Consider the following 18,073-nt stretch of genomic DNA (forward strand, 5'->3'; position numbering starts at 1 on the left):
ATACAGCTAACCAAACTTCAATATATTAAAAGAATTAGTGCAGAAAAATGAGACATATACACCCTGCAACTCATAGGGTCCTTGTGTAAGAAAGAGAGTAACTATCCTACGTAAACATGAGTTTCTATTAGAATTGTCAACTGGGCCTTTAGAAACTATTCAAAATCTTAGCAACAATCTCTAGTAGCGTTTTTGGGTAACTAACAGGTGATTCACCGATAGATAACTTGAAGAGTATGTTTATAAAATTTTATTTATTATTATCCAGGAACAAAACAATTGATTGCCACAAGATATGTTTTGAAAAAAAGTTCTGCTCATCGTTGTTGTTGTTGAAGAAGCAGAGGTGACATTGCTTGGCCGGATAAAAAATCCGTGTCCGTACCAATTACATAAACCCGACTGTCGAAGAAAAGTTTGCGCTTATATTTTCATGAACGTTGGTATTTCATAAAAAATGTGATAAAATGGTGCCAACATTTATAGTTAAACCTTACTGTTCGAGTTCAACAGAATTTTTTTTCACAAATTACATCCAAATCTTCCTTTTCTGACGTCATAGTTGTTATTATGTCGGATGTTGTCTCTGTCATTATTGAATATGGTTTAATTGGCAACTATCGAAACTGACATTTTCTTCAAGTCTTTTTCATACATATTTCGTAACACTGCATTGATTAAATTCTTAAAATGCTAAAATTCATTTCACGTGGATGTATTCCTTCGTTAACATCAAGGGTTTCAAAATTTCAATGCGAAAATCATCACTCAAAACTTTCAAAATTGTCTGTAAATATGGAGAACGTTCCAAGATTGTTAGCTGACAAATCTTCAATTGTATGGATGGACCTCGAGATGACTGGATTAAACTCGATTTCTGACAAAATAATCGAAGTAGCTTGTTTGATTACCGACAAGGATTTAAAAGTTTTAACAGAGGGTTTGTGCTTTGCTATTAAACATCCCAAAGAAGTTTTCGAGCAAATGAACGAGTGGTGCGTGAAGCAGCATAACGAATCCGGTTTAGTTAAAAAGTGCTTGGAATCAAATATCACACCAGAGCGTGCGGAAAAGATACTTTTGGATTACCTACAGAAACATGTTCCTGAGGGTAAATGTCCATTAGCTGGTAATTCTATTTATATGGACCGGCTATTTCTACGTCACCACATGCCATCCGTTGATAATTACTTGCATTACCGTGTTATCGATATCTCAAGTATAAAGGAATTGTGCCGTCGATGGAGATCCGACTTAATAAAATCGGCTCCCGAAAAACGTCTACTGCATCGAAGCTTAGAAGACTTACAAGATAGCATTGAAGAATTAAAATATTACCGAGAAAATTTTTTTAAAACTGTATAGTCATAGTTCTTACAATCTCCAATATTTTTAAGTTAGCTTTGTATTAAGCGTAATCATGGGTATCAATAAAAAATCATACACACATTGTGAAAACTGTATTAGAAATGTTTGGCTATGTCAAGCTGAACTTAAAAATTAGAATCGAAATAATAAATAAATTTTATTTTATTTATTTATTTATTTATTTATTTAAAAGAGAAATAATTATAAATAATTGTTCCACTTATAGATATAAAGCACTGGCTGCCAGGGCCTTTAGCTAAATAAATAAATTAATGAATGGAAACATATTGCTTATTGGGTAAATGTTTGTATTAGCCATTTCTTTATGTCTTCACAATCAATAGTTGTTATCACGATAACCAACTGCTTATGGTTATCTAGACATTTCGGATTTTTTTTTAAACAGTTGTTGGCAATAAACTTAATTTGGAAGTTTCAACATTAATTCATAATTATAAATTAATTATTAAAATTTAGACTGTAGAGTTTCCGTCGGCGTTGATGTTGATATACGAGGAAACTAAGAAATAGTAGGTATGTCCTTAACATATACATACGTATAGATAATTTTTTATTGTAATTGTTATAATATCGTCGTTTAAGATAAAAAAAATAATAAGTAATTTTTCTTCAAAAAGTTTTTTTGCCGTTGAAATCGGGCATTTCATTTTCTGATTTTCTCATTAAGAGTTAGCTAAAAATTCTTGAAAATTACAACACCACATTATTAATGAATGAGCCAAGTTGCTAACTGTGCTTCCAAATATATTGCCATTGATAGTAGTTTTATCAAACAATAAATCTTTAGCGTTGGTTGGCAATAATTGTTGGGAATGTTCATAAATTTTCAAACGGATAAATTGAAATGAGGAGTTGGCTACCCTAAGCGAGAAACAAATTTGCAAATATATTCTACGAATAAAATATATACTACAATAAAATGGAGCGAATGGACGTTGATTCGGAAGCTAATTTAAATCTTGCACCATCATGCAGCCATCATCCAAAATGTAGAGTTCTAGCATCAAATACGAGCATAATGGCAGGTCCGGGAACAACACCATCTGTCACCGCCTCTCTCCATCCATTGGTAATATTGAATATTTCCGAGCACTGGACCCGTATTCGTGCACAAGCGGGTGAAACTTGTCAAGTATTTGGTGCTTTGATAGGGAAACAAAAAGGTCGCAATATAGAAGTGATGAATTCCTTTGAATTAAGAGTGGACAGGGTGGGGGCAGACGTAGTCATCAACCGAGAATACTACCAAACAAAGGAGCAACAGTTCAAGCAGGTATATGTTAATAATGGCAAATCAGCAAAGATTTTTTCAAAAATAGTTATTTATTAGGTTTTCAGTGATCTAGATTTTATTGGTTGGTATACTACAGATGAAGCTCCCACACTCCTTGACATTCAAATTCAAAAGCAAATGGCAGAGATAAATGAATGTCCCATCTTACTGCAATTGAACCCATTGTCACGTAGTGTTGACCAACTTCCGTTAAAGTTATATGAATCCACTATCGAATTGGTAGGGGGAGAAGCTACAATGTTGTTTGTTCCACTAACTTACACATTGGCTACAGAAGAAGCTGAGCGAATCGGTATTGATCATGTGGCTCGTATGTCTACTAATGAAACTGGAGAAAAATCTGTAGTAGCAGAACACTTAGTGGCTCAAGATAGCGCTATTAAAATGTTAAATAAACGAATACAAATAGTTTTAAAATATATTAAAGATGTTGAAAGTGGCAAAGTGGCAGCAAATCAGGAAATTTTGCGCGATGCATATGCCTTAAGTCATCGATTACCTGTTATGAAAGGTCATGCTTTCCAGGAAGAACTATACACTCAATGCAACGATGTCGCCCTTATTAGCTATTTGGGCGCAATGACCAAAGGCTGCAACGATATGAACCATTTTGTCAACAAGTTTAATGTACTTTATGATCGCCAAGGATCTGGAAGACGAGCTCGTGGTTTATATTTTTAAATTAATCCGAGTATTTTGTGCTGTAAAATAAATTATCTTCATATATGAAACAAATATTCGATGCTTTTATAGGAAAATCATTATTATTTGTTCAATTACATTATACAGAGGAGATAGAAGGCACTCCTCTATTCAAACAGTGCTTTCAATACGTTTAGGCTTACATAAATTAATTTAAACAAACACAAAACATTGTTCATCGTAAAATACGACACATAATTATAAAAAACAACTAAGTGAAATGCCATTTAATAGCATTCAATGAATTGACTTTCTTATATTTAATTACATTTAAAAGGATCTGCTTTTGATTATTTTTACACACGGATAGTGGTGGTACAAAAAAGATTTTTAATTTGAAAATATATAATCACAATGCTGTACTTTAGGTAAACAAATTTAACTTCCAAAAATCTTCTATGTACCAAAATATTTTCTCAGTGATTATAGTCCTCCAACTTCAATGTGGTATATTGCTGCAAAAATTCCACTTCGAGTGGGTGCATTTCCTTCGCAGGTATCACTAATGAATGCAAAGGACCACCGAGATCAGTTTGACTCATTTCGCGTAATGTATTTACAATTATAGATTGACTATCATGACCAACTCGAGCGAGTCCAACGCAGAGCGACAATTCATTTAAAATCGTGTTACGTTCCAGTGCATCTTTTTTTTCTACAATCGTCATTAACTGTTGTGTAGCTTCAGCCACAGTCATAAAACGTGGTGGTTGGTATTCCTTTCGCCGACGCATTAACGATTCTTGGGTTGGCTCTTTAACCTTGATGTCCAGCAAACATAGTGTATGCATATTATGCAGCCTATTTAATTTAATTTTGTCATAAAAGCTATCTGGTTTCCATGTTTCATCCCAGTATGGTATCGACACTGTCTCACCAAATTTATAAAGTTGGAGACCGCAGCATCCTATAGCGTTCATAATGGATGCGTTATGTACGACCTTGTATTGTATTTTTTTTTCTTTGGCTCTGAGTATAAAATCAGTATGTGTAGTTGCACCAAATGGGTCACCAACTACTAATAATGCCACGTCTTCCTCACCAGCACCCGATAATATCTCATCTGCACCTTGTTCTACCAAATCCCGATCGGCTAACAAAAGAGGTCGTCCATAGAAAGCTTCCTATATATGTACAAAATTTCAAATCATTAAGAAAATATACATATATAATTAATTAAACAAATTCACTTACCAGTTCTTCTTGCGGGCACCCAAGTATGGAAGTATACATTTCTAGGTAAACTCGTGCACAGCGCTTTACAATTTCAAGGCCTTTCACTGTAATGTCAGTCGGGTCACCAAGTCCTAATCCGATTAAGTAGAACATGTTGTATCTGCCTCCTTAAATTTAATTCTAACACTATTGTCAACCAATATTCCTAATACAAGGCGGATTAAGCTATAATCACCACAATGTAACCGCAAAAACACTTGAACACCTCATACAACTTTGCACTTTTCCCGCGCTTACAAGTACATGCACTGTAATAGTTATAACAGGCTTGTATATTGTGTATGTCAAATTTTTCGCAATTCAGCCTTGTAAATGTTCTTGGAGTTACAATGCACACTTGTATATAGATTCTGTATCATGCACGTGCTGATATTTCTAAAATGAGAATAAAAAATCTAAACAATTACGCTCAACTTCCACTTGCAGGAAAATCATTTCCCTATTTCGCTCATCGCATGTCACTGTCAGAGTTGCAAGATTTTTAAAGTAACGGTATTCGTTTACCCATTAATTCAATAGACAGGTAGGGGTTACACTACACGATATAAATTGACAAGGCGATAAGACATGTTATGTGCATGAATTCTATAAACTATGTGCAGAATGTACCTGCTGGGAGGGATATTTGTATATTTGTAATAAAACAATTTTTGGAAATGAAGTATTGGACATGGCTTCGCCCTCCAATAGCTTACAGGTGTGATAAATTGAAAAACTATACATATGTTCCAAACTTTCATTGCAAAAATGGATGCAATGGAATTGTAACCACGCCCTCCGATTGTGCTCGATACTACTACAAGGGCAAAAATAAATCGTCATAAACTTAAAATTTCGCGTTAGGGAGGTTTGTATTTAGACCACAATTTGTAAAGATATCAATTTTTTCATTCCAGTCTTAGGGATAGTTTGGAAACAAATGAACAAATGATGTTGCAGTAGTATATCGCCAGTGCTATCAATCACATTGTGTCATACCATATGCTGTTGGAAAGGTAAGAGCTTCATTTAACGAAAAAAACTAAATTTGGGGAAGTTGAAAAAAAGTTACAGCTGTTCAAAAATGAGTAAAAATAATGAAGAAATTCGCTATATTTTGAAATTTTTGTATAAAAAATGGAAGAATGCCACGGAAGCCACCAATGAAGTTTGTGAAGTTTACGGAGACTGTATCAGTTCGTGTAGCACAACGACGGTTCGCTCGCTTCCGTTCTGGAAATGTCGAAATTTCGATTTACATTGATGGAATAATGTCTCTGACGGAAAAATGGCAAGAAGTTGTCGACTAAATTGGTACATATTTGTTTATTTATTTATCATTACAAATATAAGGAAATAAGTTAAAATTGATTATATATATATTTTTGTGTCACAATTTTTTTTTCTTCATCGTTAATTTTAAACTGTATATAGTACTGTGATCAAATTGAAAGGTGAATTTTGTCCCTTTCATTTTCTTCAAAGTAATCCCCTCCCGCTGCAATACACTTATGCCAACGAATTTTCCAGTCATCATAGCACTTGGAAAAATCCTCCGTCGTGATGGCCATCAGCGCCTTCTTCGATTCAGCTTTTATATCCTCAATTGAGTCAAAACGGTTTCCTCGGAGTGGTCATGTGAATTTGCTGAATAGCCAGAAGTTACACGAAGGTAAATCAGGCGAATGCGGTGGTTGCGGAACGATATTAGTTGAAAATGTGGCGAAAAAAAAATTTACCGATTCTGATAACACGCAAAGTATAAATTAAAAATTCACCTTTCAATTTGATCACAGTGGTATGTACTTGGCAATATCTTGATTGATTAATTTGATTTATTAAAAACATTAAACCTTAGCCACCAAAATCCTGTAATAAATGGTTCAAGGTGTCCTTAATATAAATATTATTATACAATCGGTACCAAGACTGAATAACCTGGGGAGCCTATGTTGAGCCTTTTCATGCCGATCAAGAGAAGAACTTCAGAACTTATCGAACCCTATTATTCTCGGGACTAATGTCTTCTTGCTATTGCCTTTAGTCCTTTATACATTTGTTAGTACACGCAATATATTGAATAATATTCATAATAAATTAAATGTAAAATTTAAAATCATTTTAAATTTGTACAAAATATAAAGTTTTATGCTTCGCTCGTCTATTAATTCATAGTCGCACGCTCCTAATATCAATTTTTTTATAGATTTGTCGATTTGGTTGTTAAATATTTGTGATCTTGGATAGGATGTTGATAGACCATGCCTATAATGACCTTGAACATTTTAACTCAACTTCCACAAATTCGACTTAACAATCAGTCATATGCTTAGGATACAAGAAAAAATAATTTCAAGTGGTAACACACCTTTTACCAACATCTCTAAAGACTCGAATATACACTTTTATTATTTATACTCTTGCACCTGTTGCTGCAGATAGTTATATTCACCTAACGGTTGTAGGTATCACCTAAAACAATGAGAGATACAGTTATGTATATATAAATGATCACGATGACAAGAGAAGTTGAAATCCGGGCGCCTGTCTGTCTGTCTGTCCGTGCAAGTTGTAACTTAAGTAAAAATTGAGATATCTCGATAGAACTTGGTTTGCAGGTATCCTAGTACAAAAAAAATTAAGAGTTCGAAAATGGGCGTAATGGGACCTCTGCCACGTCCACAAAACGCCATTAACCGAAAACTTATAAAGTGCCATAATCAAGCAATAAATTAAGATATAAAGCTGTAAATTGGCACAGAGAATCGCAGTAGCAAGGGGTATCTGTGAGCAAAGAATTTTTTAAAAGTGGGCTTGGCCCCGCCTTCTAATAAGTTTAATGTACATACATATGTATATCCTAAACTACTAAAGCTACAACAACCAAATTTGCTCAACGCAAATATTATAAGATTAAGTCCTATCGAAAGTGTGAAAATGGATGAAATCGGATGATAACCCTGATTACTTCCCAGTTAACGTTACGGTTAAAAACTACTAAAAGTGCGATAACTCAATAACTAAATACGCCACAGACAATAATCCGAGATGCTTATACTTATACTCGTAACAGCGTATTTTTATGCCTAATATGGATTGTGTGCGAAAACTTTTTCGAACATCCGGCTGACTTTGTTCCCAATAATTGGTGATTTTATGTGAGGTATCTTAATGAAACACAGGGAATACTTCTTAGTATGTTGTCTGATAAAAGTTAATAGATAAAATCCGGACGATACTACCCCAACTCCCATTTACTTCGTATAAGGTTTAATCTTATGCCGAATATGTCGGTCAGGGTATGAGTTGTAAATAGTATATGAATATATAAAGTTGCTTGGATTCCGATCCTCTGGTTGACATTTTACTCCTTAAGGTATTTTACCTGACTCTGATTCCTGCAAGTTGCAAGAGTATAAAATGTTCGGTTGCACCCGAACTTAGCCCTTCCTTACTTGTTTAAAATTATATCCATTGTCTGTAATGAGCATATTTCAAATAATTCGGCTCTAATTAATTACTTGCGTATTTTTATTCATCCAACTTTATATATACATACATACATACATTTGTATATATGTATAGTATATGCCTGTTAGTATACTTATACATATGTATGCCTATGTGCAATTTTTGTGTTGTTCATGAGACTGGGTTCGGACTGGTGGAAGACGCTGATATTACTCTACTATGCTCAATTGTATAAGCGTAAACGTAAATATGCTCATGTACGAGTATAAATATAAAATATACATATATAAGTACATGTATAATAGATGCAACATGTGTATAACTTTACAAATATACATACATATAACTACCATTACTACCTTTATACGAATGTTGCTGTAATTTCTCTACCTTTACCTTTCGGATCAAAGCTTATTTTTTGTTTTTGTTGTATAATCCTTCTACACTATTTTGCTGCTGACTATATTACTTTAATAAGTCAAATAGTTTTAAGCTATTCCGCCAGCTTCACTTTAACAGTAAACTTGTAAGAAATTAGACGCAGCAATCCTTTAGCAGTCCGCGAAAATCAACTACGTTAAATCAACCATATATACATACATATGTATTAATTTTATTAAGACATAAACATATGTACATATGTAAGTTATATAATGAAGTTAAATTGTGTCATGATGCAGTTTGTGGTGCTGTTAATGCAAAATTGTCCGTCCCAAAACGGCGTATTAGCGCGAAATGTACACACAACTACCGCTATAATTCTGAGTGACATTCGTAATGCTTTCAAAACCATAACAAACAATACAAATCTCATAAATCGTATTATACCCCAGATGTACGAGCCCGTAGCGCTTTCATCCAATATTACTTTTCAATTCAAAATGCCAAACGGCAGTGTAAAGGACGGTTCCTCAATATTGACGATGCGGCGTAGTGACTTAGTTGACCCAGTTTTTCCTAATTTAACAATGGAGTACATGCGCGCGCAATTAAATAAAACCCGGTCCACTTTATTTACAAACGAAAGTCTGGATAATTTGGAGCCAACTAAAGTAAGTGCCGAAAGCAGTGCAAATACTTGGAGTTCACTAGGATTGGATGGTTGGTCTGGCGCTGTTGCTCCAGCGGTTGTTGAGCCAAATATTCAGGAGGCATATCCAAACAGCGATATCCTTTTAGGGTTGGAGAATGGAGGGAAGGACCCCGATGATGAGAACGTATATATTGCACGCGTTAATGATCCTTTCGGTATCTCCGTCAAATGGGCATTTAAGTGAGTTAAGAATAATATCGTGTATTTACATAGGGAGGATGGAGTCATGTGTAGAAGTTCACGCAAGTGAGGAAAGTTCTCTGATCGCCATTCACTTGGGAGTGGCCAGAAACGATTCTTTTACACATGGCTCAAGCAGCTCACTACTTCCGGTCTTTGACCAAGTATCCTCTGGGTAGCCTAAGAACATCCGTTCGAAGGCGAGCTAAAGTGAGAAGGCGAAACATTCCCTACAAGGGTTGTGCGCTGGGTTTGGGACCCGCCACGTAAAAAACACCCCCAGTGAAGAGCTACAACCAGCCTCGGATGAGAGACCCCACTTTTGATGACGACCATGGCAAACGAAATAAGGACTACGAATTGAGGGCATGCACCTGGAATGTCCGGTCCCTTAATTGGGAAGGTGCCGCTGCCCAGCTGGTTGATGTCCTCGTAAAGACAAAGGCTGACATCACCGCCGTCCAAGAAATGCGATGGACGGGACAAGGACAGAGACGAGTAGGTCCTTGTGACATTTACTACAGTGGCCATATAAAGGAGCGCAAGTTTGGTGTAGGATTCGTGGTGGGAGAGGAGACTCCGTCGCCGAGTACTATCATTCACTGCGGTGAATGAACGTCTAACCACAATCCGCATCAAAGCGAGGTTCTTCAACATATCGCTGATTTGCGCCCACGCCCCGACGGAAGAGAAGGACGATGTGACCAAAGATGCCTTCTATGAGCGCTTGGAGCGCGCTTATGAGAGCTGCCCCGCCACGATGTCAAAATCGTGCTTGGCGCTTTAACGCCAGGGTGGGCAAAGAAGGTATATTTGGCACTACGGTCGGTAAATTCAGCCTCCACGACGAAACATCCCCAAATGGGTTGAGGCTGATTGACTTCGCCGGGGCCCGAAATATGGTTATCTGTAGTACTAGATTCCAGCATAAGAAGATTCATCAAGCTACCTGGCTGTCTCCGGATCGAAAAACTACCAACCAGATCGATCATGTTGTGATAGACGGAAGACACGTCTCCAGTGTTTCAGATGTGCGTGCGCTCCGAGGTCCTAACATCGACTCGGACCACTATCTTGTTGCAGCTAAGATTCGCACCCGCCTCTGTGCAGCAAAAAACGCACGCCACCAAACACAAGGAAGGTTCGACGTCGAGAAGCTGCAATCACAACAGACAGCCGAACGATTTTCTACTCGGCTTGCACTCCTGCTCTCTGAGAGCACTCGTCAACAACTCGGTATAAGGGAACTGTGGGACGGCATTTCAAACTCCTTACGTACAGCTGCATCCGAAACCATTGGTTTCCGGAAAGTGCAAAAGAACAGCTGGTACGACGAGGAGTGCCGTGTCGCAGCGGAGAGAAAACAGGCTGCCTACCTCGCAACGTTACGATCGACCACTACACGTGCGGGATGGGATAGATACCGAGAGTTGAAGAGGGAAGCGAGACGCATTTGTAGACAGAAGAAGAAAGAGGCTGAAATGCGTGAGTACGAAGAGCTTGATAAGCTGGCCGACAGGGGTAATGCTCGAAAATTCTACGAAAAAATGCGTCGGCTTACGGAAGGTTTCAAGACCGGAGCGTATTCCTGTAGAACCCCAAAAGGTGATCTAGTCACTGATGCCCAGAGCATACTTAAATTATGGAGGAACACTTCTCCAGCCTGCTGAATGGCAGTGAACGCACAACACCAGGAGAAGGAGAACCCGATTCCCAATCGATGACGATGGAGCAGACGTTCCATTACCCGACCATGAAGAAGTTCGAATAGCAATTGCCCGCCTGAAGAACAACAAAGCGGCAGGGGCCGACGGATTGCCGGCCGAGCTATTCAAACACGGCGGCGAAAAGAACTGATAAGGTGCATGCATCAGCTTCTTTGTAAAATATGGTCGGACGAAAAGCATGCCCAACGATTGGAATTTAAGTGTGCTATGCCCAATCCATAAAAAAGGAGACCCCACAATCTGCGCCAACTACCGTGGATTAGCCTCCTCAACATCGCATATAAGGTTCTATCGAGCGTATTGTGTGAAAGATTAAAGCCCACCGTCAACAAACTGATTGGACCTTATCAGTGTGGCTTCAGACCTGGCAAATCAACAACCGACCAGATATTCACCATGCGCCAAATCTTGGAAAAAGACCCGTGAAAGGAGAATCGACACACACCACCTCTTCGTCGATTTCAAAGCTGCTTTCGACAGCACGAAAAGGAACTGCCTTTATGCCGCGATGTCTGAATTTGGTATCCCCGCAAAACTAATACGGCTTTGTAAACTGACGTTGAGTAACACCAAAAGCTCCGTCAGGATCGGGAAGGACCTCTCCGAGCCGTTCGATGCCAAACGAGGTTTCAGACAAGGCGATTCCCTATCGTGCGACTTTTTCAACCTGCTTTTGGAGAAAATAGTTCGAGCCGCAGAACTAAATAGAGAAGGTACCATCTTCTATAAGAGTGTACAGCTGTTGGCGTATGCCGATGATATTGATATCATCGGCCTCAACACCCGCGCCGTTAGTTCTGCTTTCTCCAGGCTGGAGAAGGAAGCACAGAAAATGGGTCTGGCAGTGAACGAGGGCAAGACGAAATATCTCCTGTCATCAAACAAACAGTCGTCGCATTCGCGACTAGGCTCTCACGTCACTGTTGACAGTCATAACTTTGAAGTCGTAGATAATTTCGTCTATCTTGGAACCAGCATAAACACCACCCACAATGTCAGCCTAGAAATAAAACGCAGGATAACTCTTGCCAACAGGTGCTACTTCGGACTGAGTAGGCAATTGAGAAGCAAAGTCCTCTCTCGACAAACAAAAACCAAACTGTATAAGTCACTCATAATTCCCGTCCTGCTGTATGGTGCAGAGTCTTGGACGATGTCAACAACGGATGAGTCGACGTTGCGAGTTTTCGAGAGAAAAGTTCTGCGAAAGATTTATGGTCCTTTGCGCGTTAGCCACGGCGAATACCGCATTCGATGGAACGATGAGCTGTACGAGATATACGACGACATCGACATAGTTCAGCGAATTAAAAGACAGCGGCTACGCTGGCTAGGTCATGTTGTCCGGATGGACGAAAACACTCCAGCTCTGAAAATATTCGACGCAGTACCCGCCGGGAAGCAGAGGAAGAGGAAGACCTCCACTCCGTTGGAAGGACCAAGTGGAGAAGGACCTGGCTTCGCTTGGAATATCCAATTGGCGCCACGTAGCGCAAAAGAAGAAACGACTGGCGCGCTGTTGTTAACTCGGCTATAATCGCTTAAGCGGTTTCTACGCCAATTAAGAAGAAGAAGAAGAAGATTTACATATAGACGGGTTGCTTTACAGAGAGCCAAAAAAAATCGGAAAAATTATCACTTATGCGGAAATGTTCTACGGATCATTCCGAAAACCTTTCCAAAAATACTAAGTGTCTAAAAACGATTTCGATCCAGTGATTTTTAATCAACATATTATTGATTTATCTAATATCGTTGTTAATTTGTTGCACGCAACTGTACAGAGCTACCATTTAAACTGACCACCCAAAATCAACTTCTTGTAGAACTTTTTATTTTTGATTTTTATGATAGCTTAGGTGCAACTGAAATTAAGTTTCCCTTGTTTTGGTTGGAATTCTCGAGTAACTATTTAGCCTGGCTGCGTCCGATAATTTAAACAATGATAATTAAAGTTGAGATACCGTTACTAAACTGAATGTATGTATGTAATAATCTGTTGCTATCAAAGTAGATTTGTATTGTACTCAAACCCAAATGAAATCACCTCATTAATGATGGCCCTTCAATTATACATAATTCAAATTAAAATATCAAATTATATTTAAAATAAAAAAATTACTTGTACACTGCTTATAAATACATATATTTTTTTAATTTCTACAGAAATTTAACCGGTCGGACAAAACGCGACGTGCTTACATTATACTCCATCATTCAATGTGCCACCGGTTGTAAGCCACTCGTATATAAAGGATACGGTTGTTACTGTGGATTTTCAGGTTCTGGTGTTCCTGTTGATGGCATAGATAACTGCTGCAGGATCCACGACATATGTTACGAAAACAGTAATTGTATATCCTATTTAGAATATTTTGTACCCTACATTTGGAAGTGCTATCGACGAAAACCATTATGCGCTTTAGACCATGGAGAATTTGGAGGCCCAAGATCATGTGCAGCGCGACTGTGTAAATGTGATATTCAATTGTCTCATTGTTTACGACGATTTACCTGTCCCAGACGTAAAGCGGTATGCTTCAGCTCGAAAGCTAGGCGTTTTCAAAATTTATTACTTTCATTTTAGATTTATAATATAATACATTCACAAAGCGTGTTTTCAATATTTCATTTAACAGTCCTTAAAACTTATATAAATCAATTCCTGGTATTCTGGTACTGAAAAAAGGCAGCATTGAACGGTGCTGAACAACAAGAGCTATGGATTGAATTTTCGTTCCGTCTTTAGTACTAAAAAAAAAACTTTGACACAAAAAGTTATACTGAAAAAAATAAGTAAATATTAAAATTATTATATTTTTCAAAATACATATTTCCAACAGGATTAAACAAAGAAATAAAAATTAAACACATGACAAGATTTGTCGTACAAACTCTGTTAAATTATTGATAATTTTTTATATAAATTTGTGTGAAATAATGCTCATAGAAATGTGTTGATTTGTTGCTATTTAGTTCATTAGTATAATATTATTAGGAGATGCGTTGACTTTTTCTAGATCCACTTCGAGATTTTGAGCCTGTTCCACTTATATTTAATACTTTGCTTCCGTCTTTATTATCTTTTACTGGTATATTGTTATCGGTGATATTTGTATTTGCAACAAACTCACGTATAGCTTGGCATTCCAGCATAAAAGCATTAGCTGCATTGAACCCGCTGGTATCCTGCTTAAATAATATCAATCCATTTTGACACATTAGCATAATATCGCGTTGCAATTCGGTAACATTACGTATGGTACCGGATTCAATGCATTTTCTAATAGAAACCATATCTAATGGTCGCAAGCAAATTTCATTGAATTGGACATCTTCATTAAAGGAGCGCTGCAGAATATTTGCATTTTTACTGTATTGCAGTGCGTGAAAAATACTTAATAACGACTTTTTCGAAACGCGTGATTCGGAATCTTCTCGCTCGCGATCACTTGAGGCCGGTGAATTTGGTACGCTGTCGTTAACAGGTGTAGATGAGTATCGCCTCCGAAGTCTTTGGTTATTCAAGTTTTCTAAAGTCGATGCGCTAGCGTTATTGTTCATCGGATGAACATCACCATCGATCATAGGACTTTCGGAGCGATCACGATCACGTAATTTTCGTAGCATTGGAGGTCGCGCTAAAGTAACGGAGGACGATGAAGATGAAGAAAATTGTGTTGTAGATTCGTCGTCTGTTTTACTGTGTTGGTCTTGGCGATTTTGTTCAATTAAACTTCTACGGGCTTGGGCAGTTTCTCTCTGTTTAATTGAAGTATTTCCTAAGTTATCATCTTTGCGATTAACAAAACTAATGTCTGTGGTAGAAGATTCCTCATCGGTATAAGCTATAGATATGGTCGGGGGTATAGGCACAGCCCCTTTTTGGCCAATACGGGAATTGTTAATTGCCATTTCGGTCAATTCCTCCTCATGTTCCGTCGAATCTTTCGTTCCTTCTGAAATACATAAAATATTTTTATTTAAAGACAAGTATATAATTTGAAAAATGTTCCTATTTATTGTATATTACCTAGTGTCCCTACATCGTTTTCTAAATCTTTTTTAATTTTTTCTGCTTCTTCATCTACATTGGATTTTTCAACGTTTTGTTTTTCTTTTTGACCGTTAGAATCATCATCATCGGTTGGAATGACTATCACATCAGAATATTCACTTGCTGCGGCTGATTTTTCATCGTCATTGAAGTTTTTTGTATCCTCACCCTCATTTTCCCCCACCAAATCGGCCAACTGTTTTTCTAACTTATCGTGTTCTTTATTATCTTCTTCGAAAGTCGTCTGCAAAATTTTGAATTCTTGGCAGTCTGACTTTTTGCTGGACTCAATTCCATCATCTTTATATGAATTATTTATTTCCAAACCCATCTTATCTTTGGAAACAACTTTTTCGTGTACTGCTCTTTGTTCTAGGGTGGCAACAGCAGCTAATGGAATGTTGTCATTTGAGTCATCACTTGATGTGGTTTCCATTTTCCGTTGATTACTTACTATAGTGGGATTGATTTCCTCGACCTGGCTTATTATCACTTCGTTGGAGGATATCTTGTCATCAAGAGGTTTTATATCATTATTTTTTCTCTCACTCTCTAAAACATTTTCTGCCACATTCCTTAGTTTTGACACTGGTGTATCATCTTTATTCTGAAAATCTTCATCGTTCCTCATATCATTAGGCGAATCAGCCTCCATGTCTTTGAGAAAATCGACTTCTTCACCATCTATAACTGCAGATACATCTATATCCAATTCATCAATGTTCCCAATGTTTTTGAAAACCTCAAGCAACTGTTGTTCCTCGTTAGGATCGGTTTCATCAGAATCATTTCCATTGTTCCTAGGATCACTCAAATGAGTGGTAAGATCTTCGTCAAGTTCCATAGGGACTTCATCATTGTTAGAATCAGATACTTGATTTTGAACTGCATTTATTTGAGACTTATCAGCTCCATTCAGTCCGGCTTGGAGGGTTTCCGCATTTCGAGTTTCGGCATTAGTTACCGTAATGTCTAGTGCTTTATTCCTTTCTAACAACATAGAAAGTGTGGGAGCAGCCTGTGAAGGTCTCAATAAATTTTGCCCAGTGATACTTGTTACGGGTACTGACGACATAGATGGCGGACCACTAATCGGACTTGATAACAATTGTGCAGCCTTTTGTGGGGGTATACTTGATTTTAAAGTAATAGCAGGCTGGTTTTTATTCGGTATGGACCCACAAGTTAAGAGCGTAGTGATAGTGGGCGCAGATGAACGAGTGGAGTTATTCGCTGCAGTAGTTGAGGTGTTTGTGGACATAGATGTAGGCGAACTGGTTCCAGGTGTAGGTGATTTTAACAAAGATGATAATAATGGTGAAATACCAGATTGTGTTGGCTGTTGTTTTTGTTTCGTTTGATTGAAAATTGTAGATATTTGTTCTGGGTTCGATGCACCGGTTATGTCTTCTACATCCATATCCACTGAAGTAGTATCAGTCGTGCGATGTGCTGGTAAAATATTTTGTGTTCCTACCGGGGATAACTTATTCCAACTGCATTGCGTTTCCGGTTTCTGTTGTTCTCTTTCACGTATTTGATTTTCAATTTTCATTTCTTCTACGCGCTCCTGCTCTTGCTGGATTTCAATATCGCACCACATCTCTCGTAATTGCTCTTCATTGAAAAATCCTGACTGCAATGCTTTAAGTTCTCTATAGATTTCAGCGAATTCCTCTTGTTCCTTCTGAATTTCCGCCTTTAACTCATGTTGTCGGTCTTCATTTAACCGATGAAGAATAAGTTCCGCTGAAGAACTTTCAGCAGAGGGACTTGAGCTTTCATACGATAGTTTTTTACATTTCGGCGTTTCTATTTTCTCTAGCAGAAAACCATATTGTGCAGCACAGTTTTTTTGAGAGAACCAGTCACTAGGACGGATGACCGTCCCATCTCCACAAACATGTTTAAGGCTACGACTAACTGACATCCAGTTCTGATCACCATTGCATGATACCGCAGATGCTAAGCATAGTTGTTCTCTTGTTGTCCATTTGTCTAAAGACATACGATTCAACATCGAACATTCTGGTATTGTGGAGGCCATGCAGTATTACTTTTAATCAGTTTAGCAAAATTTAATTAATTCTTTTTATGCACAACTTTATAAATATCACAAATTGTAGCACTTTTCTTCTTCTTTTAAGAATAATCATTGACAGCAGATGACGTTCCATTATTCATGGCACTATTATTATCGCAAATATCGATAGCAGTTGAAATGTAAAATTCGATAAGCTCCATTGAGAGCGTTGACAACTATAATGGAACATTGACATAAAACTTTCTTCGCTTTGCTTGACAATTCATTTTTTAAAAACAAAGCTAAAAAAGCAGACGATATGTCAGAATGAAGATTCCGTGTTACACATAATGAAAATGGCGACTGTTTCTTGTTACAAAAGTTAACATCGAAGTTTCCTGTGAAAGCAAAACGTAGCAAAAGTTCTGTAAGAATTAGTCATTCAGCCATAATTTTTTCTTGTTTTTACGTACACTAGCGCATAACAGTAAAAACATGATTCAATTATATAAGGTTGCGTCCATAGTGCGGAAACAGCAAATTTTCAAAACTGTTTGAATCCATAATGGCAAAATCAAGTGTTTTCTTTTGTGTTGTTTTGATTTTATAATTCAAATGTAAATTTTTCTAAGATTTCAACTACAGCTCTTGGTATTCGACTAACCGGATAGGGAATCCGAATAATAATATTCGATTCGCAGTATCCGGATAGTCGTAATAATAAGTCATCCACTATTGGATTAACCGGAAGGATAACAATAAAACAATGGCTAAAGCGGCCGCGTTCACACTTTTGAGGTGGCTCAGGTCATAAGCGTGAAAGGGTTAAGCTCAATGCCAAAACCATGGTCCCCTTTACGATGGATTAATTTATTAATTGGAATCTTAGCGTTTTTCGATGATCAATATTGGTTTTGTTCTC

The 18,073-nt window shown here is 37.5% G+C and overlaps 5 protein-coding genes and 1 long non-coding RNA gene across 6 annotated transcripts; 4 read left to right on the top strand and 2 right to left on the bottom strand.

The window, feature by feature from the left end:
- The first annotated feature begins 162 nt into the window (after positions 1–162).
- Positions 163–1,463, top strand: LOC120770027 (probable oligoribonuclease). The gene is made up of 2 exons (XM_040097135.1): positions 163–207; positions 269–1,463. The coding sequence occupies exon 2, from the start codon at positions 691–693 to the stop codon at positions 1,363–1,365; it is 675 nt and encodes a 224-aa protein (XP_039953069.1). The 5' UTR covers positions 163–207; positions 269–690; the 3' UTR covers positions 1,366–1,463.
- A 773-nt stretch (positions 1,464–2,236) lies between these two features.
- Positions 2,237–3,554, top strand: LOC120779971 (COP9 signalosome complex subunit 6). The gene is made up of 2 exons (XM_040112272.1): positions 2,237–2,662; positions 2,720–3,554. The coding sequence occupies exons 1-2, from the start codon at positions 2,309–2,311 to the stop codon at positions 3,362–3,364; spliced, it is 999 nt and encodes a 332-aa protein (XP_039968206.1). The 5' UTR covers positions 2,237–2,308; the 3' UTR covers positions 3,365–3,554.
- On the bottom strand, positions 3,424–5,076 carry LOC120779980 (diphthine methyl ester synthase). Its single transcript, XM_040112277.1, has 2 exons — positions 4,580–5,076; positions 3,424–4,509 (listed from the first exon to the last, which is right to left on the bottom strand). The coding sequence occupies exons 1-2, from the start codon at positions 4,712–4,714 to the stop codon at positions 3,802–3,804; spliced, it is 843 nt and encodes a 280-aa protein (XP_039968211.1). The 5' UTR covers positions 4,715–5,076; the 3' UTR covers positions 3,424–3,801.
- A 215-nt stretch (positions 5,077–5,291) lies between these two features.
- Positions 5,292–5,769, top strand: LOC120773496. The gene is made up of 3 exons (XR_005705165.1): positions 5,292–5,468; positions 5,518–5,616; positions 5,745–5,769. It is a non-coding gene; the product is annotated as an uncharacterized LOC120773496 (long non-coding RNA).
- A 2,790-nt stretch (positions 5,770–8,559) lies between these two features.
- Positions 8,560–13,897, top strand: LOC120773488. The gene is made up of 2 exons (XM_040102432.1): positions 8,560–9,344; positions 13,238–13,897. The coding sequence occupies exons 1-2, from the start codon at positions 8,725–8,727 to the stop codon at positions 13,656–13,658; spliced, it is 1,041 nt and encodes a 346-aa protein (XP_039958366.1). The 5' UTR covers positions 8,560–8,724; the 3' UTR covers positions 13,659–13,897.
- A 68-nt stretch (positions 13,898–13,965) lies between these two features.
- On the bottom strand, positions 13,966–17,284 carry LOC120773483 (bromodomain-containing protein 8). Its single transcript, XM_040102417.1, has 2 exons — positions 15,105–17,284; positions 13,966–15,030 (listed from the first exon to the last, which is right to left on the bottom strand). Exons 1-2 carry the CDS (start codon positions 17,173–17,175, stop codon positions 14,066–14,068), a joined length of 3,036 nt encoding a protein of 1,011 aa, XP_039958351.1. The 5' UTR covers positions 17,176–17,284; the 3' UTR covers positions 13,966–14,065.
- Between the last annotated feature and the right edge of the window lie 789 nt (positions 17,285–18,073).

The sequence above is a fragment of the Bactrocera tryoni genome, chromosome 1 (assembly GCF_016617805.1).
Source record: "Bactrocera tryoni isolate S06 chromosome 1, CSIRO_BtryS06_freeze2, whole genome shotgun sequence".
NCBI lineage: Eukaryota > Metazoa > Arthropoda > Insecta > Diptera > Tephritidae > Bactrocera > Bactrocera tryoni.

Coding starts and splice junctions, on each gene's coding strand:
- LOC120779971 (XM_040112272.1), top strand. CDS start 2,309: ATGGAGCGAATGGACGTTGATTCGGAAGCTAATTTAAATCTTGCACCA. Junction 2,663..2,719: donor AGGAGCAACAGTTCAAGCAG/GTATATGTTAAT, acceptor GTTATTTATTAG/GTTTTCAGTGATCTAGATTT.
- LOC120779980 (XM_040112277.1), bottom strand. CDS start 4,714: ATGTTCTACTTAATCGGATTAGGACTTGGTGACCCGACTGACATTACA. Junction 4,510..4,579: donor GGTGCCCGCAAGAAGAACTG/GTAAGTGAATTT, acceptor GTACATATATAG/GAAGCTTTCTATGGACGACC.
- LOC120773488 (XM_040102432.1), top strand. CDS start 8,725: ATGAAGTTAAATTGTGTCATGATGCAGTTTGTGGTGCTGTTAATGCAA. Junction 9,345..13,237: donor TCCGTCAAATGGGCATTTAA/GTGAGTTAAGAA, acceptor TAATTTCTACAG/AAATTTAACCGGTCGGACAA.
- LOC120773483 (XM_040102417.1), bottom strand. CDS start 17,175: ATGGCCTCCACAATACCAGAATGTTCGATGTTGAATCGTATGTCTTTA. Junction 15,031..15,104: donor AAACGATGTAGGGACACTAG/GTAATATACAAT, acceptor TATGTATTTCAG/AAGGAACGAAAGATTCGACG.
- LOC120770027 (XM_040097135.1), top strand. CDS start 691: ATGCTAAAATTCATTTCACGTGGATGTATTCCTTCGTTAACATCAAGG.